The sequence below is a fragment of the Schistocerca americana genome, chromosome 1, assembly GCF_021461395.2.
Source record: "Schistocerca americana isolate TAMUIC-IGC-003095 chromosome 1, iqSchAmer2.1, whole genome shotgun sequence".
Classification (NCBI taxonomy): domain Eukaryota; kingdom Metazoa; phylum Arthropoda; class Insecta; order Orthoptera; family Acrididae; genus Schistocerca; species Schistocerca americana.
The window spans coordinates 595,121,504-595,148,738 of NC_060119.1; the positions used below are offsets into that span (position 1 = coordinate 595,121,504).

At 39.1% G+C, this 27,235-nt stretch overlaps 1 protein-coding gene across 2 annotated transcripts in view; it reads left to right on the top strand.

The window, feature by feature from the left end:
• Nucleotides 1-27,000, top strand: part of LOC124606835 — a 206,326-nt gene extending 179,326 nt beyond the window's left edge. For both annotated transcript variants that reach the window (XM_047138914.1, XM_047138921.1), the window contains exon 10: nucleotides 22,670-27,000. In XM_047138914.1, coding sequence (XP_046994870.1) covers nucleotides 22,670-22,787 — 118 coding nt within the window. In that variant the 3' untranslated portion in view covers nucleotides 22,788-27,000. The remainder of the gene's footprint in view (nucleotides 1-22,669) is intronic.
• The last annotated feature ends 235 nt before the right edge of the window (nucleotides 27,001-27,235 follow it).

The window sequence follows — 27,235 nt, forward strand, 5'->3', positions numbered from 1 at the left end:
CCAAAAAGGAATAAGGCAGTCCTACTTCTTTCGTCAATGCATCATTCCAATTACACTGACGTTTCAAATGATAAACCTGAAATCATATCTTTTTATAACGCCACAAAAAGTGGAATAGACACGCTAGATATGAAGTGCAGTGTTTATTCTACTAATCGCAAAACAAGAAGGTGGCCGTTGGCTATTTTTTACCACATGGTGGCCATGGCTGGATCAAACGCAAGTATACTTTATGGACTTTTTGGAGAGAAGAAAACCGTATCACGTTTTGATTTCCTGAAAAGAGTTTCTCTATATTTGGTCTACGATTTCGTAAAATCCCGACTGGCAATCTCCAATCTGCCTCAAGAGCTACAAAGTATTATTTCATCTTTAGAAGAAGAGGCAGCAAAAGAAAAGCAAATCGTTAGCCAACGGAATAAATTTGTTGTTCGAGTTGATGAGTGTCCGACGGACACACTTGGTAAAAGAAAAACCTGTCGATTTTGTCCATATCAAAAAAAGAGGAAAACTGCCTACAAGTGTATTTCTTGCGAAGAACCAACGTGCTTGGAGTGTTCACGAAAAGTGTGCAAGACTTGTGCAATTAAAAATAAAAGTTAAATTTTTTCTTTGCATTACATTTTAGTATTCATTTTCTTTGTGTTGTAACTATAATAATGTAAAAAAAAAGTATTTCTAAAGGAGTAATGTGTAAACAACAAAACACTGCAAATTAAAGTTTTTCCTAGTAATAAACTTGAATTTACTGGTATTTTAACAAATATTATGGTTCAAAAACCTATTATTATGTTTAATTACACCTTAAAGAGAGAGAGAAGCAACGTAGAAGTGCGGAAAAGTCATAAAAATAGAGAAAAATACACTTTAAATGTCCTAGCGGTCTAGCAGACCGATGTTCCATCTTACCGCCGAGTAAAAGATGTTCCGGTTAGAGGGTTAATTTCACCGAAGGTTGTTTTTACTAGTTTGGCAGAGGCCATTCATTCTATTCGACATCTGGATGGTTTTCATGCCCACATAAACTGCTGTGTAGAAATTACAGAAGAGATGGTATGAGACACGGCTGCTTCCACAAGTGGCCTTGCTGTGATAGGACAGGACATGACTGGACTACTATCTACTCGTGTAAGCTGGCTTGCACTCAAGCCTCAGTAGTGAGCATCTGGCCAGGTCACGATGAGTAATGGAAAGGGAAGAGGAAGAGGAAGGAAGGGAAGGAGGAATCAGAACAAGGCAGCTCAGCATGATAAACTATTGTTAACAAATCTATTTTACAGCTGCTAATAGTTCTACAGACATGTATTGCTTCATGGTGGCAAATTTATTTCCTAAAAATGTTGCATTGATAAAAAATGTCAATGAAATGAAACTTACATTTGTTTTAATTGGTGAGGCAAACAATGTGGTGCAGCTAAGTATGAAACATGATATTTGTTACAATTGATGCAGCCTTGTGATAATGTTGTTTTTGGATGAAGTTTAAACTTATATCAACATGTATTTCGTGATTATTTTATTCGCACATTAAAACACTGCATATCAATGAATACTATTGATTTTGCTAATGCATCAATGTCTGGTAACACTTTCTGAGCAGTGATAACTCAAAGACAAGCTTTTAAATTGAAGTCTGTCAGTGAGCTCATGTGTGTAGATTTCATTCTCTTCATTGTGGAACAGAATTGCTCACTCCGATAGGCAGATCCAAATATCGACATAATCATAGCTGAAACATTTGAAGTTTTGGAAAATTATGTTTAAGAAAATTTTTATTCGAGTCTACAAGACTTATTTTATTATGAAACTTATCACTCAGCTGCCTGTCTAACTGTCTACATTTCTGACTGTAGCTAGGCATCCTGTACTGACATGTTATAAATTGATACTGACTGTTGTGTCTGACCTTCACTTTGAAGTTGCTGACCTGGCCATATTGCTGCTTTTCATCAATTTAAAGAGAGCTAGCTACTCGCCACTTTAAACACTGTGTCTTTAAGTATAAACGTTTGCTTTTAAAACTGCAGCAAACTTAACATATTGTCATTCCTCTGAAGACAAAACAAAGTTTGCACTTCCTCTGTGCTACGTAATCACATCTTTCAGATGCATTTTACCAAGAGCACTCACTACCCAGGTGGCGAGCAAGCACGAGCATTCGTGCTCACCTTGCCACTTCCTGAACAGGCCTGGGATAGGATATGCATATAATGGGACCGAAGGTGAATGTGCTGGGTGGGCAATAGAGCACGGTCTGGACCTTTGACTTCCACAGAGGTATGACCCATATGGCAAGGAGTTTGGAGTAGGTATGGCATAAGGAGAGATTAGGATATTACAGAGATTAGGAGGGTAGTGGAATACTACTTTGGGAAGTGTGGGAAGGATTGTGGATTGGGTTTTTCTCATTTCCAGGCATGACAATAAGTTGTCACAGCCTTGGCAAAGGAGATGATTAGGTAGTTAAGTCCGGGATGATACTGAGTGATGAGGGGGGAACTCATTTGCAGTTGGTTTCTGGGGGTGAGTGGAAGATTAGGGGCATGTGTCGATATGGAACAGGAAATATGTTTGTCGGTTGTGATGCTTGTGAAGGCCTTAGTAAGAGCCTCAACATCTTGTGCCATCCACAGCTAGCCAGACCACATAGAGGAGACTTTAGAGTGCGGGAGGGATGACAGCTTTCAAAATGGAGAGGTATTGTTGATAATTAATTGGCATAATATGGACAGTGGTTCCAGTGGACCAGTGGAGCAATTCGAGAAGTGGAGCTCGGTGTCCAAGAAGGTGGAACATTGGGCTGATGGGGGTCACATGAAATGGCTGGGAGAGGAGATGTTGAGGTTGTAGATGTTTGAGTGTCATTCAGTAAATAATGCCACACAGTTTTTTGCTGAGAACATGTTTATTCTTAAGAGTTAGAATTTACTGACAGTATCACTCAACATTAATTTTACATGTACTATTTTTCTACATGGTGCCCATCACATTCTGTGGTGTTTCATGTAACAGCACATACTCCCTGTTGGTAAATGCCTTTTTCCTGTTTTCATAGGTCTGTTTTCACTGAATCAATTACGTTTTCATCACCTTCAAACTGTTTTTCATGTAGACAACCCTTAAGCGGCTCAAACAGATGGAAGTCCGAGGGTACCAGGTCTGGGCTATACAGTGGCTGAGGCAGTAGTGTCCAGCCAATAAAGCGATGTGTTTGTGGGTGCTGAGACAAGTGTGTAAGTGTGCAGTGTTGTGTTGGGAGCAATAGTTGTTTTGAATTCTTGTCTGGCTGGACACATCGAAAACAGACCTCAAGTTTGTTCAGAGTCATCAGATGTGTGCATTAATGGTTGACCATTTTGGCAATACATCCACGACAATAACAACATAGTGTTGTCATCAAAACTTTGCGCACTGAGGGAGCTGCCTTGAATTTTGTCTTTTTCGATGATTGCAGGCGGTGCCACTCCAGTAACTGCTTTTCCGTTTCCTGCTCAAAGTGATACTCCCCGCTTTCACCACCTGTAATGGTCCTTGACTGAAAGGCCTCTCCATTGGCTTCAAGCTGCTCAAGCAATTCAGATGAAATTGCTTTTCTTCTAATCTTGTGGTCCTTCATAAGCATTTGTGGAACCGATTTTCAGGAGAGCTTTGAATACTGAAGAGTCTCAAGCATTGTAGCTGCACTTCCAATGCTCACTAATAGCTGTAGAGCCAGTTGTCGAGTTGTAATGTGCCAGTCTGCACGATTAATGGCATCTATGTAATCCACAATGTTGTGAGCAGAGGCTGTGATGAGACGTGACTAATCATGGAGCTCAGTTTCTGTGCTTCGTGGTGCTTAACTCTCTTTGTCTATAATCCAAAAGTACTCCTCTGAACTTCACCATTACCTCACATTGCATACAAACATTTATTAATGTTCTTCATGGTTTATTTTTCCACAACCAAGAGTTCACTTACAGCTACAGCAAGTCTTTTGCAACAGATTTGAAGTGGAGGTTCGTTGTGGGTGACCATGGCCGTGCCTAGGTTTGTTTGTATATTTCTCCCCCTCAGAAGAATAGTACCTGTGCTCATGTTTGTCATTTGTCGGGTATAAAGGAAATGAAGTAGTGAGCTTGAAGTTGGTGGGAAATTGGGAGAGATAGTGGTGAGGCCATGGGCATGAGGAGTGTTTATATAGAGAGAGGTGATGAAACAGTGGCAGGTAAAGGCCCAGGTAATAATGGGATAGGTTAGCTGAGAGATGGAGAATGAAGTGGTGTGCATCTTTGATCTGGGAAGATAGGCTATGAGCAACAGCCAAAATTCTTTCCATGAGAGCACAGTAACCAGCTACAGTCCATGATAAGAGATTTTGGGAAGAGTGTAGAAGGTGGATGGGCATTGGATAGTTGGAGTGAGGACAGTAATTGATTCAGGGGAGAGATTACAATATGGCTCCAAATATATCATTAGGGATTTAAAGTTATGTTGGACCTCTGGGATGGGATCACAGTGACAGGGCTTGTGGGTAGAAGAGTCAGGCAACTAATGGATAATTATGTCAGGTAATCACAGTGTTTCATTGTGATAATGTTGAAACATTTGTTTGCAAAGAGAATAATTAAACTGGGGTATGTTTTAAGGTCATGAAAGCCTGTTCTTTTCTATTTCAAGAGGTTTGCGGGAATTGGGAAGGGACTTACGAAAGGAAGAAGAGGCTAATTTGAAGCTAAGGAATTGCTTGGAGGGGTTGACAGCAGAAAAGCGTTTCCATTCTAGGGATCATAGAAATTTTGACAACAGATTATCAACATTGATGGTGTTCTGGGTTTTGTGGAATGTCAGGAGGAAGTTTTGGTGGATGTTTCACATGTGGAATGTCATCTAGACAGGTTGTGGCCACTATGTAATATTGATTCGCGGGGGGGGAGGGGGGGGGGCGTGGTATGTCTGGTAGATATCGGTGGGCATTGGTACTCCAATGTGGGAGTAGGATGTTAATAAATTGAAAGACTTTACAAAGGTGGTGTCTGAAGTGCTCTTCCTCATATTGGAAATCAAGGGTTTCCAGTAACTTGATGACATTTAAATGCTTGTGGTTTCAGAGTAGCTGTATCTTACTGAGGGAGCAGAGATGGTTCAGGGATGCCTGTGACAGAGGTTTTCTGCTTTTCTATTATTAGGTTAAAGAGGGTTAGACATTGATAGATTCTGAAGATTCGAAGGTCATTATGGATGGTGGTATGACTTCCAGAGAGGATTTGTATGTATGGTCCTTTGAAAAGGGTTTTCCATGGATTAGAGCAGACATGTTCACAGAGCAGCTATGTCTGTATGAGTAGTTGTAGTTGCTCGCCCCCAGAGAATTTCACTAATGGTAAAATGGGATGATCAGATGTCGTCATGTAGTGCAGGGGAAGTGGAAACTGTGTGCTGTCTTCAGAGGAATAACCATGTATTAGGTTCCCTACAGCCTTAGACATGAGTGTATATACAAGCAGTGCAGTGCTTAAAATGGAAGTAGCTCATTTTAATTCAGTGGAAAGCAGCATGATGGCCTGGCTCGGAACTTTAAAATGGAGTTCAAGCACACCAACATCAATTTACGACACATCAGTGTAGGATGCCTACCTATAGTTAGAACTTATAGACCTAAGGCATGACAGGTAGTTGCATGATAAGTTTTGTAATAAAATAATTGTAGTAGACTTGTATAAAAATTTTACTCAGCATGCCTATCCATGGCTTTACAAGTTTCCAGCTACAATTATGACGTTTGGCCTACGTACTTATGTGAGCAACTTTTCTCTGCAATGTGGAAAATGAAATCTACCCATAGAAACTTACAGGCAGACTTCAGTTTAAAATCTTGCCTTCAAATTAGCAGTGTTCAGAAATGGTATCAGACGTTGATGCTTTGGTGAAAAGCAGAATAAGTAGTATTCATTGACATCCAGTGTTTTTATGTTTGACATTTGAATAAAATAGTCGCGAAATACAAGTGTACATCAATTTAAACTTCATCTGATAATGGCATTCGTCATAAGACACTATGAATCATAAGAAATATCAGGTTCCATGCTTAAGTACACCGTGTTCTTTGCTTAACCAATTACAGAAATGTAAGTTTCATTTCATTGTCAATTCTTGTCAATGTAACAATCTAAGAAAACAAATGTGTCACAAAAGGCATTAGTTAGACACTGCGAAGCACATCAGAACTAACACTAGTAGTGGAGCTCCCTTGCTCTGATTCCTCCTTCCCCTCCCCGCCCATTCACCTGCCATTAATTGTTGTTAGCTGGTCAGTTGCTCACAAACCTGAATTACACAACATTTAACAAACATGATGTGGAGCTAAGTTTTAGGTACATAGGGATTCTTTTCTGAACAGACATGCGTGAAGCACGGATCCAGGATGGGATTGTCACATCCCAAGGTGGGTATGGCAAGGGATTGAGCAATAGGGGCTCTAGCCACAGGGAATTCAGTTGGTTGATGAAAGTGAGAGGAGAGGGAGACTTGGTCGTCTGATGGAAATGCACTTAGGTGGATAGATGATGGGGTTGATAAGCAACTCAGAATACAATTTACCTCTGAGTTTATTTCCGAATCTCAAGTTACGGAATGACTTCCCTTGCTCAAGTGCCTCCACACTAAAGCAAACAAAAAAATTCACTGAAACTCTGATATGAATTTTGAGACCACAAGAACCCTTGCAACTATCCAACTTATTCTCAGCGACTTCAGCCAAACACTGGTTGCCTCCATCTGTGACTGCTTCTTGTCTAACCTGTACTTTCTACTCTGCAAGAACTCTGACTGACTGTATTTCCATCCAGCTCTTCTACTTGTTTCACCGATGACTGGCTACATGTTTCTGACTCCCCTGTGGACACCTAGTCCAGTTGTTTTGTTCGCTTATCCTTCAACCCCACCAGTGTCAGAGGCTTCACATCGCCTTATTGGGTGCTCGGTGCATTTATATTCAGATATCTTTCAGAGTCTCAGTGGAGGGGTTAGGAAGCTGTTCCCTATAAGATAGTGACCTGTGTGCTAACACTTTCATTGGATTCTTACGACATAACATTTCTCCCACCACAAACTCAGTGGTCATGTGTGTGTAAGTTCTGCTTGTATGAACGTGTGTTTCTCCATCGTTAAAAGAAGAACATTTGGCTGAAAGCTGTCATGTATAGCAGTCTTTTTGTTGTGCCTGTCTGTGACTTAACATCTCCTCTATAGTGAGTAGCAATCTATCCTTTCCATATCATTGTCATTATAATAAAATAAGTTTCACATATGCTTACTCGTTCATAGAAAACAATGGCACAGAAATTTTTGCACCTTTAATGCCTATGAGAAAATTTTCAAATTTAATTCAGCGTAATTCTGTATCCTCCCACATGCAGCCCCATATTAGTAAATTTGTGTTTGTTTTCTAAACCATCTAATTCAAATATGAAATATTATAATAAGAATCATTTCTTTTAGTTAAACAACAAATCCTTGAATATTAATTATGTTTACCTTACTTTCTCATTTATTAACTATTAATACATTCAAAATATCTGTACCATTCCGGGTTTGCTTTTGCAAGCTATTAGCTTATGAATTATATCAGGTAAGTATATACGAGGTTTGGCTTAAAAAAATACCGGATTTGGGATGTAACATTCTTTATTTTTACTTCTTCAAAACTTTTATTGTATCTTCTTCAAAATATTCCCCTCCACAATCTTTACATTGCTCCACATGAATTTTCTGGTGCTCAAAGCAATGTTTGAAGTTATCTGAAAACATGTTTGATTTTTATTCCATGGCTTCAGCTGTCTCAAATTTGGTTCCTTTCAATGCAGATTTCACTTTCAAAAACAGAAGACTATCACATGGAGCAAATTTGGTGAGTAGAATGGATGTTACAACACAGAGATCCCATGCTTAGCCAGAAGCGACTTGACAGACAACAGGTTCTTTGGAATCATTTCTGAACAAACTTTTCTTGTGTGAAAATCTGTAGGATTGTTCCTTTGTCAATTCTTATAGTACCAGCAATCACATGAATACTCAACTGCTAGTCTTTTAAGATTAAATCTCCACTCCTTTCAATGTTTTCGCCCATTTTTATTGTTGATGATTTCCCTAATGCCCTAAATGCGACTCATTTTCAATCTCTTCTCATCCCTTTTTCAACCATTTAAACCACTCAGAAATCTGAGTGTGTGAAAGATGGTCATCACCTAACCTTTGTTTCAATAAAGAATGGGAGTCTCTATCTGTCTTTCCAAGTTTCACTCAAAATTTCACATTAATCTGATGCTCTTTCAAAATTTTTGCCAGGCTATGGACACACACAGGCACACAGCTCGACTGATGGGTTGGCGCATGGATGAATAGCAGGAGTGGAGAGAGAGGTGTCACATGACTCAGCAGTATAGTGTTTTTCCTTCTGTTAAAAAATCTGTCTGGCTATTTTTTAGCCAATGCTATCAGTTACACTAATGCCGTAATACATACAGGGTGTATGTAAAGTCTGGGAACACTTTCAATCATTTATTGCACAAGAACCAAACATTGTACAGATATCATACATATGTTATTTTGAAGAGAAGCCCTGAAAGTACCCCCCCCCCCCCCTTTTATGTATATGTCTGGTAATTTGCCGATAGTCGGAGCTAGTCACAAATGTGGCGAGTTCAGGTGCGGAGCGAGCTTTCTGTGTGTTGGAGTTCAACAAAAACAAGTGTGGTACAGCTATTCAACGGATGTTTAGAACCAAGTGTGGTAAGAAACCACCAATAAGGAAAGCCATTTACTACTGGCACAACAAATTCGTTATGATGGGTTGCTTGTGCCTGGCAAAGAGAAGCAGACGACCCAGTGTGAGTGAAGTGAATGTGGAGCGCATACAAGAGACATTCATAAAGAGTCCAAAGAAATCGGTGTGTTGTGCATCCTGTGAACTCGAAATGGCTCCAGTGACAGTATGGAAAGTCCTGCAACAGAAGCTGTCTGTGAAACCGTTCAGATTGGAGCTAGTGCAGAAGCTCTTAGACGACAACAAAGACAAGCGTTTTGAGTTTTGTTCACAGTTTGCAACAACTGAATGAGGGTGGGGATGGCATCGTTGATCGCTTAATTTTTAGGGACGAAGCCACTTTTCACACTAATGGGAAAGTGAACAGGCATAATTGTTGAATCTGGGGTACAAAGCATCCACACGAATGCATTAAATTTGAGCATGATTCCCCAAAGGTAAATGTTTTTTGTGCCTTGTCACATCGAAAACTGTATGGGCCATTCTTCTTCACCGAGAACACTTTCACTGGATATTCTTACTTGGACATGTTGCAGCAATGGCTGATGCCTCAAATGCAATCAGACTCTGTTCATCTTTCAGCAGGATGGGGGCGCCATCCCATTTTCATCTTGAAGTTCGTGGGTACCTGAACACGGAGGTGCTGCATCGATGGATCGGCCATGCTATAGAAGGGGACAGCATGCTTCATGAAATGGCCTCCCCTATCACCAGATCTCACTCTGTGTGACTTTTTTCTGTGGGGACACATTAAAGATATGGTGTATGTATCGCCTCTACCACGTGATGTAGCAGAGCTCCGAGAGAGAACATGGGAAGCGACTGCCACAGTCGATGATGCCATGCTGGGACGGGTATGCCAAGAATTCGATTACCTTATTGATGTCTGCCAGGTCACTCATGGTTTGCATATTGAATGTTTGTGAAAAAAACTTCCAGAACTTCCAGAGTTTCTCTTCAAAATGCAATATGTATGACATCTGTACAGTGTTCAATTCTTGTGCAATAGTAATTGAAAGTGTTCCCAGACTTTATGTACAGCCTGTATTTTAAACTGAAACTTAGTCACCATGTGCAGTTAAGTTCTACTTTAAGGAACCTGTCACTTCTAACCTACCGTGATCTTCCATTTACTACAATGGAGATGTCCTCTTGGTCTTCCAGTGACAATACCAAATCTTCCACTTACTACAACAAAGGTTCTATTGCCCTTTCTGTGATTAATTCCCGAAGTCTTATTTTGGTAACCCACTTCTTTTACGCTGTTATACAAAGAAAATTCCCTTCACATTCATGAGATATCGCATGTTTCATTATAAATATTAGTGTTATTTCCTATTTAGGAAAATGTTAATGTTAAGTTCTTTCTGGTGCAATATCATTTAAAATGTCTTGACTAGACTACAAAGTGGACTGACTGACTAACTACACATGCAGCCCTTTCTTAAATTGGTTAGGTATTGAAAAAATTAGAATAAGCTTGAGTACTCATACAACAACTAACCTAACCATCCTTAGAAAAATTTCAACCATATTGTCATTGAGAAAATTCCAAACAGTACATATTCCATGTGCACAAAACCTGTACTATTTTGATGTTACCACTCCGTAGAAAACAGCACAAACTCTTATCAGTTGTCACTGCTCAATAAATTAAACCTATGAAATCCAACCATAAATATGAATAAAATTATATACTAGTAATCATAATATAGAAACTTGTCAGAGGATTGACGCAATATTTAATTTAGAACATTTCTCTCATAGCAAAAGACTCTCATAGGATGTCCTCCTTCCTCCAACACCGCTAATAGTAGCATTACCTTTTCTGGTAAATTGTTCTATATGAGCTGCATTTCAACCAGTAAATTGGTACTTCCAGTTAACAAAGAAAAAGTGCACTTTTCTGCATAGAAAGAAAAGGGTATTAAGACGTCAGTAATTATTTGCAGACTTTCCACAGGTCTCCACTCCTTTACACTTCACCAATATGCACCACTATTGCTGTTCACACATTAAAGGGTATAGTATAGTGCACAACCACAATATTAAATAAAGCTACAACTGTCTCTTTCTCTCTCTCTCTCTCTATCACACACACACACACACACACACACACACACACACACACTAAACTCAACTTCACTATCCACTAATCAGCTTTACTGTTCTTCACTCTATAATTATATTTTCCATTTCCTTTCTCTAACACCCTCGTATATTATTAGTGCAATAATCCATTTCTGTCAAACTCTTCTGATGCAGTAAAAGTTGATAGACTCATGACAGATTCTCCTCAGGTATTTGTTGCGCTAATTATTAGCAAGCCTACTGAAGGAGTAACTCAAATCACTTGTGAACAAAACTCTATTTAATCTTCACTCTTCGTACATCTACTCCACTCTCATTGTGTTTTACATATAAGTATTTAACTTCTCATTAACACACATTCATCATGCTTGTTCATTTATATGCTACTACAGCACGTGATTTTTCCCACCAGTCCACTACTTACAGAGAAGCCTTAATGTCATTGACATACTTGTCTGCAGGACATTTGAGTCATTGTTATTCCTTGGAGCAGTATACGGCACAGGTGTCTGCTGCACTTTGGGATGACGTTAGGCACAGGTTGATCAAACTTGATGCCCTACAAACTTCAAAAGGAATATCTAAGACAGACAAATCACAACAAAATATAAGGTAAAGAAACTAGGATCCTAGCTAGGCATGACTTCAATTCTCAAGAAGGTGGTGATATCACTCTTCACATAAAAGTGAAATTCATTATGCTTGTTCATTTATATGCTACTACAGTACGATTTCCCACCAGTCCACTATATCCGTCAGAATTATTACTTACAAAATCAAGGAAAATATTGTACCTCTCAATAAATCAAATTAATGTGGGTATTTGTGAGACTTGCTTGAAAAATATCCTTTCAAATTATTACATCACCAAAAGTTTATTCCCAAGTGTGCAACTGTGGTTTGAAGATCACAAAGATGCTTCAGTGCCCGACACTTTGGTATTGTTTTTATAGTCCTTCTACTTTTGTTTTCTGACCTACAAATAATTGTGCATGTTGTGTGCTAAAAATTCCTTTGATCTTTCCAGCAGTGGGATTGGCTAGCACCATTGCCTTGGAGTGTAGCGTGTTGATAACTACAAAGGGTCCTTCATATAGTGGACATAATTGTTCTACTACTTCCTGACTTTTTATGCTATTCCTATGGCTGTTCCCGTGTTCCCTTCATTTCTTCCATTTTGCTCCTTCCTTGACCAAACATTCTTTTGTATTTTTTGTTTGTGTTTGTGTGTCAGGTCAATACGGAGGCCAGTTTACCCATTTTGGGACTGGTTTCCTTCAGGTTTATGTCCTACTACCACTACGGGGGCCAGTTTCATAACTGAATGGGTCAGTTCATTCAGCAACCTCTCAAATTCCTCAATTAACTTCATGCACTTTCCTTTTTTCAGAATAGGTTCTGCAAAGTCAACCTAGTTCACACATAATTCCTCTGGATTTTCTTGCAGATTGTATGTAGAAATCAATATATGGTGTACCTTTTGCCAAGCTAAAATGGTGTGAATATCTGTGCAGTGAGCTGAGATCTAAAACTGAAATACAACTTGTTGGTTTTCCCTGCATTCTAAAATAATGATAATAGTTTCACCAATGCCAACTAACATTCAACCATCACAAAAATGTATGCCTTTCCTCTGCAGCTGTGAGGCAGTGGACCAAATAAATTCACAGTCACAAGATCCCAAATGTCTTCTGGTACTATTGGATATAAAGCAATTCCAAATTGAGATTCATTAAAGGGTAATGCAGATCACTTCTCCTTCTATTGTTGTACTTGTGAATATATCTGTTACTCTGAAACTCAGATGGATTATTGAAAACAAATTTAATAAGTGAGTTAATGTTCTGTACGGCTTGGGTTAATGTTCTACGTGCTTATAGAGCTACCTGCAAGACGTGTGTGTGAATCACACACACAAATGTAATTCCTTTCCTGTCAAAAGGATAGTTGCTACTCGCCACATATCAGAGATGCTGAGTCGCAGATAGGCACAGCAAAAATACTGTCAGAAAGTGAGCTTTCGGCCAACAAGGGCTTCTTTGAAATTTGGCAGCATACACACACAAACAAGCAGGTGTGCATGCCATGACTGTTATGGGAATTTACAGCATATTGCAAGGAGAGTTCCCACCTGCTCAATTAAGAAAAACTGGTGTTGGTGGGGAGGAAACTGATGACATAGGCTGTAAAGCACTCATTGAAATGAAGAATGTCATGCTCAGTGGCTTGCTCAGCAACGGTGTGATCCAGCTGTTTCTTGGCCACACTTTGTTAGTGGCCATTGATGCAGACAGATAACCTGTTGTTTGTCATGCCCACATAGGAAGCAGCACATTGGTTGTAGCTTAGCTTGTAGACCACATGACTGGTTTCACAGGTAGCCTTGCCTTTGATGGGGTAGGTGATGTTTGTGATCAGACTGGTGTAGGTAATGGTGGGAGAATGTTCAGAACAGGTCTTGCATCTGGATCTATTATAGGGATATGAACCATGAGGCAAGGAGTTTTGAGCATGGATTGTTTAAGGATGGACAAGGATATTGTGTAGATGTGGTGGGTGGCCGAATACCACTGGGGAATGAGTGGGAAGTATCTTGGGTAGGACATTTCTCATTTGAGGGCAAGATGAAAGGTAGCTGAAACCCAGGTGGAGAATGTAATTCAGTTGCTCCAGTCCTGGGTGGTACTGACTCGTGAGGGAAATGCTCCTCTGTGGCCAGGCAGTGGGACTTTGGGAGGTAGTGGGTGATTGGAACGATAAGGCATGGTAGATCTATTAATCTGTGAAGGCCTCAGTGAGAGGGACTGCTCTTCACTGCAGATGTGACGACAGCAGGTGGCTAGGCTGTATGAAAGGGACTTCTTGGTATGGAATGGGTGGTAGCTGTCAAAGTGGAGGTATTGCTGGTGGTTGGTAGGTTTGATATGGACAGAGGTACTTGAGGTGGAGGTCAACATCGAGGAAAGTGGCATGCTGGGTTGAGTGGGACCAGGTGAAGTGAATGAGAGAGAAGGTGTTGAGGTTCTGGAGGAATTTGGATAGGGTGTCCTCACCCTCGATCCAGATCACAGAGATCTCATCAGTGAATCAGAACCAGGTGAGGGATGTTCAGGAAGGATTCCTCTGGATGGCCCATGACTAGGTTGGTACAGGATGGTGGTCATAGCCGTATCCCAGCTTTGTTTGTAGGTAATTCCTTCAAAGGAGAAGTAATTGTGGGGGAGGATTATAGTTTGTCATGCTGACTGGGAAGGAGGTGGTTGGTTTTGAAATCGTTAGGCATAGGGAAAGGTAATGTTCAATAGCAGTAAGACCATGAGCATTAGGGATGTTAGTGCAATGGGAGATTTCATCAAGAGTCACAAGCAGAGCACCATGTGATAAAGTAACAGGAATTGTGGCGAGTCTGTGGAGGAAATGGTTGGTATCTTTTATATAGGAGGATAGGTTGTGGGTAATAGGCTGAAGGTGTTGGTTTACAAGAGCGGAGATCCACTCGGTTGAAGCCCAGTAACTGCCACAATGGGGCATCCTGGGTGGTTGAGTTTATGGACTTTAGGAAGCATGTAGGAGGTATGAGTGTGGGTAGTGGCAGGGTTGACGAGAGAAATGGATTACTCAGAGAAGTTCTGAGACGGGCCTAAGGATTTGATGAGAGACTGGAGATCCTTCTGGATTTCTGTAATGGGTTCTCTGTGGAACGGTTCATAGGTGGACGAATCTGAAAGTTGGCAGAATCCTTCTGTCAGGTAATCCTTGTACTTCAAAACAGCAACAGCGGTGATGTCTTTGTTAGCAGGTAGGATTATAAGGTCAGGATCAGTTTTTGCAGATGTAAGGTTAGTTTGTATGTTGAGAGATTTGGAGAATGATGGTGAGGCAAGGAAGAAGGTTAAGAAAATTGTGGTAAGTTAACAGGAGTTGATTAGGGGGCAGTGGGAGTGATCACACTAGTATGGAGGAGTGAAATGAGTCAGATAGGGTTTAATATTGGTTTCTGGTTGAGTCTGATTGGTAGGGTTCGTGGCAAATGTTTTGCACTGTAGGGACCGGGAGAAGGAGAGAAGGTCTTTAAGAATCCCTGCATGATACAATTCGGAAGTGAGGCAAAAGGTAAACCCTTTGGAAAGGACTGATACTTCTGTGGGGCTACGGCACTTGGAAGAAAGGTTCATGACTGTGTTTCAGGTCTGTTTAGGTTCTGGTTTCTGTGTGGTGGTGGGAGGGAGTTTTTGAGGGTGGGGTAAATGTAGTAGGTCTGTGAGACTGTATTTGTCAGCTATGATGTAAAGTGAGAGAGGTTTAGCGGTCATTGTAAAGGTGGTGAATATAGGTAGTCCAAGGTGAGAGTAGGAAGTGAACAGGGTGGAGGGGTTTTTGAGGTGGTGCTGTGCATGTTGCTCTAGTTCCTGGGGGACAAGAGTTTGTCTGTTTGGATTCCAGGAACTTGAAATTGCACAGCAGAAGAATTTTGTGGGTGGAGAGAAGGTATTGCATGGAGGTTTGGGACTGACTGATGTGGTTTTGCGGGACTATGTTGGTGAGGATTAAGAATCAGCGGAATCTGAACAGATGAAGTCATCTTGGAAGGAAGGGTGGCAGCCGGAGATGGTAAGAGATTCCATGAACCGTATGTGGGGTTGGGTTCTGATCAGGAATAACACAACTTTCGTGTATTGTCGCAGATGGAAGGAGCAGGGATCCATGGTGGTGGATAAAAAGGTATAAGAAGACATAAATAACGTAAAATTATGTGCGGAAAAATTCATAAAAAAAACCTATAAAAATACATCCAAACACTAGATTAAATCAAGGGATTAGGCCGATAGTGTAAGGCAAAAATCAAATAAAATTGGCGCAAAGGTACAGTGAGACAAAAATAAATACAAAGATTTTAATGTGGGCTGCAGGTCTGTGGGTGAATAAGTGAAGAAGAGGGATGGCAAATGTGACTACATTGGGTGAAGTTAGTAGGTGAGAACTGGAATAGAGAAGAGAAGGAGTGGGGGCATGGGGCGGGGTTGGTAGGATGAGATACAAATTCATGTAGCTCAGGAAGGGTACAGGAAATTACATGCAGAAATATGTGAGAGTGACACAGGAAGTGTGATCAGTTTGCAGATATAGGATTAATGCTATCTGTGGGAATAATGTGGGACTTGAGATGCTGTACCAACAATTAGCATTGTCTTACAGCCGTCTGTTGTGCACTGCTGATATAGTTTATAAGTTTGCCTCATAATTAAAGAGTGCAGTTCAATTTGTAAGGTGACAAGAGAAACACAGGAAAGAAGAGAAAGCAGGATGGACACTGAGTATAGTAACGCATTAGAAAGTAGCAACAAAGGAAAACAGCATTGGGTTAGGATGGAAGAAAAGCTGCCAGACAAAAACAAACAATGGAAAATCCAATATAGAAAGTAACAATATTAGTTGCTACGTACCATAGTTGCAGAGTCACAGATAGGCACAACAAAAAGACTGTAGGAAACTAAGCTTTAAGCCACCAAAGCCTTCTAAAAAATTACACACACACACACACACACACACACACACACACACACACACACACACACACATATATATATATATATATATATATATATATATATATATATCAGTGTTGAACCTTGCCTGACTCAGTTCAGCCCTCCATCCAACACCATGGTCCACCCCTACTGTCACCAAACCATCCCTGTTAATGTTCCAGAATTTCTTAACTTCAGACCTTGCCTGTTCATCATTCCCTAAATCCCTAAACATGCAAACTAACCTTACTTTCACAGAAGGAACCACAATCCACCACCTAAAAACTGATTCTGACCTTTTAATCCTATCTGCTGACAAAGGCTCCACCACTGCTGTTTTGAACCACCAGAATTAACTGGTAGAATGACTCCAGCAGCCGTCAGACTCATCCACCTACAAATCCTGCCACAATGACCCTATTCCAAAAATCCAGCAGGATCTCCAGTGTCCCCTCAAATCCTTAGGCCCATCCCGGAACCTCTCCCCGGTGTCCATCTCTCTCCTCACCCCTGCTACTCCCCACACTTCTATATGCTTCTTAAAGTCCATAAACTCAACCACCCAGCTGCCCCTTTCTGGCAGTTACTGCCCCCCAATGAGAGAATGTCTGCTGTTGTAGACCAGCACCTTCAGCCAATTACCTGCAACCCATCCTCCTATATAAAACATACCAACCATTTCCTCCACCGACTCTCCACAGTTCCTCTTCCTTTACCACATGGTGACCTGCTCGTCATTGCTGATGACGCCTCCTGTTACACAAACATCCCTAATGCCCATGGTCTTATGGGTATTGAACACTACCTTTCCCAACACCCGATGAACCAAGCGAGGTGGCACAGCAGTTAGCACACAGGACTAACATTCAAGAGGACGACGGTTCAAACCCGCATCTGGCCATCCTGATTTAGGTTTTCCATGATTTCCCTAAATCACTCCAGACAAATGCTGAGATGGTTCCTTTGAAAGGGCACAGCCGACTTCCTTCCCCATCCTTACCTATTCTGATTGGACTGTTGACCTCACTGTTTGGTCCCCTCCCCCAAATCAACCAACTAACCAACCATCACCTATCCCATCTAAGGTAAGGCTATGTGTGAAACCAGTCATGAGATCTGCAAGCTAAGCTGTAAACACAGTGCTACATTCTACATGGGCATGACAGCCAAGCTGTCTGTCCCCATGAAAGGCCACCCACAAACTGTGGCCAAGAAACAGTTGGATTAACCTGTTGCTGAACTCATCACCAAACATGATGTTCTTTATTTCAGTGAGTGCTTCACAGCCTGTGCCTTTTGGATCCTTCTCAACAACACCACCTTTTGTGATTTGCGCATGTGGGAACTCTCCCCGCAATGTATCATACGTTTCCATAACCCTCCTGGCCTCAACCTTCATTAATCATTGTCCTTACCCATCTAGGCCTCACTGTTCCCATTCCTGGTATCCCCCCCCCCCCCCATGCTACTCCGTATCCCCCCCCCCCCAACCCGGTTGCCTCTCATCATGCGCTGCTGGTCACAATCTGGCTTCAGCTGACGGAGACCGTGGTCTTGTTTGTGTGTGTGTGTGTGTGTGTGTGTGTGTGTGCGTGTGTGCGCGCACGTGTGTGTGGTCTAATTTCAAAGAAGGCGTTGTTGACCAAAAGCTCATTTCCATCAGTCTTTCTGTTGTATCTACCTGTGACTCAGAATGTCCACTATATGGTGAGTAGCAACTATCCTTTTCTAAATATTGTTACATTCCATCCTGGATTTGCCACTGTCTAATTAATTTCTGTTGTACAATGAATACTTTTTAGCTAAGTTAGTGGTTTCTCCAGAATACTGTCCTATGAGGCTTCAGTGAAAGAGAATGTGCAAAGTGTATTAACTTCCTGACTTCTGAATCCCCAAAGTTGGCAATTATATGAGGCATGTTTTTTAAGTAAGGTCCATTTGAACATAAGTCACAATGAAAGGTTATTCAAAAAAGTAAATTTATTTTCAGAAAGTACATATTTCACACTATTTTTGACATAGTTGCCAAGTTTGTTCAAACACATATCATACCTCTCAACTAATTTTAAAATGCCCTCTTCATAAAAACTTGACGCCTGCTCCAATTACCAAGAGTTCACTGCCGTTTTCATGTCGTCGTCATTGTAATGGTTGCCACTGAGGTGTTGTTTGAGATGGAGGAACAGATGGCAATTGCTCCGCGCAAGATCAGGACTGTAGTGTGGGTGGTCTAAAACTTCCCAGCCAAAACTGTCCAATAAATCGTGGGTCTGACCTGCAGTGTGAAGTCTTGCATTGTCATGGATAAGGACTATTCCCTTTGTCGGCATGCCGTGTCTTTTGTTTTGAATCGCCCTGAGTAGCTTTCTCAGGGTTTGGCAGTATGCTTCTGCATTGATAGTGGTTCCTCGTTGCATGAAGTCGACCAACAAGACATCATGCCTATCCCAAAACACCGATGCCATGATCTTGCACTGGGACAGAGTCTGTTTGGCCTTCACCTTTACAAGAGTGTGTGTGTCTCCATTCCGTGCTCTGTTGCTTCGATTGGGGCGTGATATGCGAAACCCCTGTTTCGTCTCCAGTTACGATCTGACTCAAGAAGCCATCACCTTCTTCGTGATAACAAGTCAAGAACTTCATTGCACGCTCAAATCTTTGGTTTTTGTGGTCCTCTGTTAGGAGTTTCAGGATCCAACAGGAGCACAGTTTCCTAAACTTTAGGTGTTCAGAAACAATGTTGTAAAGCAGTGATCTTGACACGTCAGGAAACTTGTTTGAGAGACCTGTTATTGTGAAGCGCCTGTTCTCACGAATCCTCGCTTCAACTGAAGCCACCAAATCGTCTGTAATCAAAGAAGGGCAACTGGAGCGGTCCTTATCATGGCTGTTGTCACAGCCATCTTTGAATTCTCGTACCCACTTATGCACTTTGCTTTCACTCATAACAGTATCACAATATACTTTGCAAATCTGTCGATGAATTTCCGATGCAGGCAGTTTCCTTGCTGACAAAAACCATATCGCTGAGCGAACCTCACACACGGTGGGCGAGTTGATAGTCTTAGACATTTTGAAAGCACAGAACAGAACCGTACAGGTTAGCTACAGAGCTGAAACTGAGCACAGTTGTTCCCGAGGCATGCCAGTACAGGACACACACGCTCGTTGCAGTGTGCATGCAAACTACTAGTGTCTACAACGAAACAGACCTTACTTAAAAAACACACCTCGTACTTGTGACAAAAGTAGCAGAACAAATATTTTAGCAGGTTTAGTATATGGTTTTTCCTCTTTAAGTTTTCATCAATATGCAGTCGAAGGACTAACTATTTTCTACCCTGTTTATTACCTATTGTTGGTGTCTAGCATAATGTCTGCCTCTGTACCTAAGTGGCCAGCATGGCTGACATCCATTGGGGGTACTGCCGCAAGTTTTTCCTTGGTGAGAGGACTGTGAGGTCAACTGAGGACCTGCTCGATCAATTAGTAGTGGTTCCCAGAATAAGAAATGGAGCAGTGTGCTGACCACAGTCCCCTCTATACTGCTTCTGATGACACCATTGGCAGAGGATGACACAGCAGTCTGTCGGATCCATTTGGCTTGTCTAGGGCCAGAATGTGGAACTTAAGCTTTTACTTTATACTAATTTAATAGGAGTTTGCCCATTTATGCAAAAACCATTCAGTAACTTTTATAAGAACTTATTTTTCTATTTTCTCTGTTGATATGCCTTTTCTTGGATTCAGAACGATGGTTGTGTCATCTGCAAACTGGAATAATTGTGGCTCCTGATTCAAATAAAGATGGCAGATTATTAACCTAAAGCAGCAGTAGTGGCCCAATGAGCAAATGCGGAGGATTGTCATTGTAATTTCTCCCCAAGCAGGTGATATAGCATCCTCTTTTGTATTACTTGAAAAGCATAGGTTAACTTCTCACAGTCTGTTTTCTTTTTTTCCATAAGAACAAAACCAGGCATATGTGGAACTACATATTTCATTAAAAAACTTAATTTCTTTTATAAGATATTATGACTGATACAATCAGATGCCTTCAGTAAGTCATAGAAGATCCCAGCTAGTTATATTTTGTGATTTAAAGATTTTATTATGTGCTCAGTAAATGTATAAACAGCCAACTCACTAGAGTGGCCACTTTGAAATTTGAAATGTGACTGTCTAAGAATCATATTAATACGTAGGTGGGCGACAACTCTGGAGTATGTTATCTTTTTAAAAAATTTGGAAAATAATCTAAGGAGTGACACTGGGCGGTACTGATTGACATATTGGATGTCATCCTTGTTGTAGGGAAGCCTAACAATGCCATATAGTAATTTATCTTGGAAAACACATAAGTGACAAAGAACGTTGTATATCACGGGGCCACAACTATTTAGTACCTTATTAGACACATTATCCACCCTATATGAACTTAAGTATTTTGGATATATGTGTGAGATTAATTTTTATTTCACTAAATGTCCTCTGCATTGCTCCTTCAGTATACTGTTAAAAACTAAATCATAAAAAATATCTGCTACACATGAACTGTCTTTTACAATGCTTCTGTTTTCTTTAGTAACAATAAAATCATCTTCTATGACTTCTTTCTGTATCTCTCTTAAAATCATTCCATTTTGATTGATTTTACTGTCTGATCTGTCAGTTTCTGACAAGTTGGATATAATTGTGGCTTTTTTACATTTCTTGATATGTCAAAGTACTACATTATTTATAATATGAGTATTTCTGGCTTTTTACTTGTTCTTTTGTACAAGTCCTTTTTTTCCTTATGAGAAGCTGATACGTGATCCAAGGTTTCTTTAAAGGCTTCCCACTATGACATTTAATTATATTTTTAGGAAAACTATTTTAACAATGGATACAAATCTATTGAGAAATATAAATGTGTTGATTAAACTCCACCTCAGTGAGCATTTTTTAAACTTTATTAAAGTATGCTGTAGTTGTGTCATTACTCAGCCTCATTATTTTCTTAGAGTGTTTCTAAACTATATATGGATCTAAGTTACATGATGTTATAGTGCATCAGGATCTGAAATCCATTTACTGTAGGGTAGACATGAATAGGTTTAACTTCTGCTTATTGTGTGAATTGTCTTGAGGAACTCTTGTGGGGAAATTTGTGTGTGATATTAAATTATAAGTGGCTAAAAGCACCTTTAGATCACTTTTTCTGTCAGATTTCTTCAAAAAATTTACATTAAAATCACCACAAATTAATAGTCCCTTCCATTTGCATCTCCTACAAAAGCCCTTGACATTGGGGGAAAATACTGAGAAATTAGAAGTGCAAATTGTTGGAACATCCACTCTATGCTGCAGATTTGTGTCCTCTTACTTCCAGATACTGTCACGTGAAGAAATTTATGGCTACAAAAAGTTTTGATTTCAGTGAAGGCATTTTTGTGCTCTTTCAGAATTGCACTTCAGGGATAAACTGTAGAAAAAGTGCCTTGACATAAAAGGATTACATAAAATAATCAGTGAGTTTTTAAACTAAAAGAACACCCTTACTCATAAGCAAATTGAGAAATTTCACCTTGTTCTCATAATGTATCTATGTATTGCTAAAGTTTATAGATTTTGTAGATATCTGTCTTTTCAACAGTTGGTGAACTGTTGTGCCAACTCCATTTTTTCTATATTTGGTTTAAAGAAATAATTTTTACACGTGTGGATAGACACCAGACTCTGGAGTACATAATAGACAACTGTAAAGTTCTGCTAGTGTTAAAGAATGGAACTGTGCTTTTGTATCACTGGTCTGTTGACAAAAAATAGCTTGTCATTTTATCTCAGTGTTGAGAATCTTACTTGTAGTGCCTGGGCATGTGACTCAGTTGATACATGCCAGACTGCAAATATGAAGGTTCAAGGCTTTTTGTTTGTCATTTATCATTTATTTCACATCTGTCAGTGACTGATTAAAGTAAAAAATGCCAAGTTGCGCTGTGGTTTGGAGTCCACATTAAACTGTGGGCCTGCCTATAACTGGCTGGCTGTGTTGGTTCATAGGTCATAAACACACCACCTGCAATAGGGTCATGACTAGTAAAGCATTGTGGTGTTCAGACCAATCTTTGGGTTGATGATAGCTTTATCTTAATGCATGGGGAAAAAATTTGTCTATGTGTAACTGTATTTTCAATTTGTTAATGTACACAAAAATTAAAAAGTGAATAAACTTTTCAGTTGTGTTCATCTTAACATTTTTCAGTGAAGCTGACTTGGAGAATTTTCTGAACAATCTTTACAGTCATTCAAGCAATGGCGAAGTAGGTGGCAACCGTTCTGACCAAGGTCGCAGCCGTCGCAAAGGAAGAAAAAAGAAGTGAATCTTTAGCTAACAAAATGTGATTTTTTTAATGTGTATGACTTATGTGCTTTACAGTTGTGAGACCACTTTAATGTGGATTTATTCAGCTTTGAATTTATTAGAAAAATAACACACACTAAAGTAGTGATAATAGTTTCACTATTTACCATTGCATACGCCTCACATGAATGACTTCAGACAGTGTTCTTGTTTTTATATAAATAGGAATTGAAAATAGATTCCACTTGTGCTCTGACTGAAGCACTGTAGCTAACAAAAACCTTCAAAAGCCTAAATTTGATATTTGTTCAAGGTTCTACAGCTTAAGCATCCTCCCTGATGAGAAATGAGGAACAGTGACAGTAGCTTTATTATGAAGGGTAAAAGTTCAAGAACATACACACTACCCTACCTTTAGCACAATGAAACATGCTGTAGAAAATATTTTTTTCATCTTTTGTAAGTGGTTTATTTTGTTCCTTTGTTCCCGCTTGTTTTGTGTAGGGGATAACATACTTCAGATACTGATGTTGCATTTGCAACTGTGTACCTAATCCATTTTCCTTTTGACTCAGTCTGTCTTTCATGTGCATTGGTATTGAATACCCATATCTCTATTCAAAATCTTGTAAGGGTCTTTTTTTCGTTTGTTTTCCAACATCTGAGTCAACATACCTGTGTTTAAGTATATAGTTTTCTCACTTAAGTAGTGACAGTAATAATTTTCTTTATTGAAATGAAACTGAGAGATATGAGAAAATGTTTATGTGTTCATGATAATTTATCATGTTTGTATATGACTGCAGAACTTTCATTTCTTGCTAATAATGATTTTAAAGCTTCCTAGACATGTGTTACATTAACATTTTGTCATAAGGAGTTTTATTACTGTAAAAGACCCATCAACAGGAGGGAACAACAAACACTTCCAGTCTATCTGCTAGTTCTTCTTAATTAAACTGTATTTGTCAAGTAACATAATTAGAGTGGAAATGTTCATTTTTCTATGGCATAATGAGATTTCGTCTTCAACTTGGATATTGTATGATTTTGTACACTCTTATTTTGCTTTTTTGTACGTTCACTAGCTTTGGCTTGTACTTCAGGATTTCAGATGCAAATTTAATCTTTCGGTTATATTATGTTAAGGAAGAGGAGTTGGTGATACAAACTTTTCTAAAAAAGTCAGTTTAAATTTGTTTTTGTGTTGGTTATATTTGTGATGCAATTTTTTCAAAAAGTGGATACACTGATATTAAAGGAGCAGAAGATTTTTACAAGAAACCAAACAATTTTTGCAGTATTGTAGATTTTGGCATGACTTAGAGCCCAAGGTATTTAGCTTATTTTCTCTTGTTTTAGTAATGAGAAGTATCACTTCTATCAATCGACATATTAAGTTCATTGCCATACCTACCTGAGGAGCTATGAAATATATCCACATAACTGATGTAATGGCAGGCAATTTACCATCTCCTCATTACACTTAAGTGTACGTTTTCTGTTCTTAAATCCTGCATCGGCAGTGTAATATGCTGAAAACTCAAGAGGCTTACACATATGAAGCAGATATAATTGCCTTTGTAAAACTATATATTTACCCAATAAAGCAGAATTTTATAGGAGCATCCTTTATTTAATAAAGACATTCTGCTTAGTTGTGTGTGGTTCCATTTATCTTATTGAAAGGAGATTGAGGGATTCTTTCTCTAGCCTGATCCTTGCTGAGTTTTATCGTACAAATTTGTGAAATGAATGAATTATTTAACAGTATTTAACTTTATTTACTCTCCTGAAGTAGATGAGAGAGAGTTTTAAGTACCATACAGCCCTAGTGCTGAAATTTGCAATGTTGTGCACTTTTGAGGTTGTGAAGATTAGGTGTAACGAAAGTGGTTTAGTTTGTATGTTCACATATTGTAATCCCTGGCATCCAGAAAGGAGTAAACCCTTGAGTACTGAGGAAGGGCTGTGTTTCTGTGGTGGTGACTAATGTATTTCATTCCTTAAAAATCCTATTTGTTTCATTTCTTTGGGAAAAAAAAAGTTTCCAGACAATTATATTTCAGTGTTACATCAAAAAATTAGTGGTATTACTTAGAAGTTTTTGTAACAAAATGGAGGAATATTGCCTGTGTATAAGTGAGTTTCGGACTTAAACAGATATTTTTTTTTTCTCTTTTGTATCTACGAATTAGTAGGGAAATGGACAGAGGTATACCTTAAATCACACGTGTCTAAATTAACAACTAAACACACTGCTTACTTTTTAATCCTAAAGTTATGTGTTCATTCAGTTTAATTGGACAGCATATAACAGAGTTCTACAATAAATAATTTTTTGGTGTTTTCCAAGAAAATTCTAGAGTCGAAATCACCACACTTCTTGGTATCAGATGTATTAAACTGCTGCCTCAGGATCATTATGCAGAGAAGTTAAGAACATATGGTATCTCTTTCTTCAAGGACATATCCAAGCAGCAAGCATTGTTTTAGATGAAGTATGGCTGGATGAACAGAGATAAGAAAAATTTTCCTGACTGGTTGCTTTGGAGCAAGTTTGGTTACATTGCTCAGTATCATGTCAGATATTTTTAAATCAATCAACACCTACTGGAGTAGAATATTCAATGCATCAGCTATCAGAAAATGAAACTATAATCAACCAAATGAAATTTGTTGCACTAAATGATTCTTTTACACCAAAAAGGGGTCTGTTGTTTCACATACTCCTTTTGCCTTACTCCATTGGTACACTTTCCTCTGTCAACTTCATGACTGGAATTGCAGCCAGAAGTGGCTTGCTCATTTATTTTTTAGATTTTGACTGCTTTACTTTGTAATTACTTGTTTTAAAATATTTTATTTTCTACTGTGCATCTGTGTGACTCATGGGAACACTTGCAGTCCGTGCACACATTTTCTCTGAAACTTATTTTTCAAAATACTGTTTCATAATTTGTACACCCATTGGCCTGTGAATGTGTGGACTGGTCACATGTGAGGAGCATGCTTTGTTGTCAACATTGCTATATCATATACAGTAAATACTGCCTTCATGTTCTTTGTTACAAATTAACTTATAAATTGATTTTGTGTGTGTGTGTGTGTGTGTGTGTGTGTGTGTGAGAGAGAGAGAGAGATCACGCGCGCTCCCGCATGCTCTTGCATGCGTGCCGGCACAGCTTGTGTCTGATTTAAAGGTTTGTAATCTCATATTTGTTCAGAAACACATCTACATTGTAGTATTATTTTATGCAATGGCTGTGAATTATTCTTACATAAAACCTTACAAAATTGCATGGAATTAGTTGTTAAATTAATGAGACGCATGTAAAAAAAAAATTATTTTTGTGCAGTTCATCTCCCATAGGGAAATGATAATTTTTAAATAACTACTTTTTTTTTATTTACCTTATTCTGTGGACTGAAGCTAATTGTGATATCAGTGAACATAGAATTATGACAATCAAGATATAACAAAACTTACATGTCGAGAGTTCTTATAAATTCATAATGCAACTTTATTACAGTATTAATTCTTCAAGTGTCATAAGTTTTATGTACTCAGTCCTTTGCGGATTCAAGTTGTACACTGCTTTTTTTCACTTTCATGACAGCTTGTTAATGGTAGATAGATATTCAGTTGAATAATAATATTATTGAAATACTCTCCAAACATCACTACAAATTGTACCATTGGAACAGTTATATTTTTTTGTTTATTTATAGTACTGCTGGTTTGTCAAGTGATGAGAATAGTTTTAATATGTAAAGAAATTATATGTAAAAAAAAAAAAAAAGGCTGGTAAATATTTATTCTTATACACAATTGTGGAATGAGAAAGCAAAACTTATAGGACTGCAGTTAACTGTAATAAGACTCTTATTTAGTTTATTTTCGTGTACTTGAAAAAGCAAATGTCATCAATATTTCTTCCACAATCAGCTGAAGAACAGAACTATGGGAGACAGGTAAAACATTTTACAAGCATTTACATGCAACTCCCTGGATGCAAACAATAATAATACAGTTGTAAGCTGTAAGTAATTCATTTGGTAACCGTTTTGTTACAATAACTCCAGTATGTAGTTTGTTACGGCCCACAATGAGGCAAAACACACATAAGCAGCAAGGATGTATGTGATTAGTTCCTCTATCTGTTCAGCAATTTTTATTTTGTAATACAGACTGTGTTAATTTAATATTAATAAATATAACATTAAAGTAATGCAGAGAAATATCCCCACTACCCCTTCCTTTTCTGCTGAGCAAATTGAATTCCACCTTCAGTGTTTTCCTTTTCAGTCTGTGCAAGATGGAAAAAGTGAGTGACATATAATCTTAAAAATGTTTTCGTGTTGATAATTTATTGCATGGAAGCTGCCTTTCAAGTTAGTTACGGTATGTCTACCACTGCCACGGTGTTGTCATACTATTACTCAGTGCTGTTTTTCTGGGGGAAC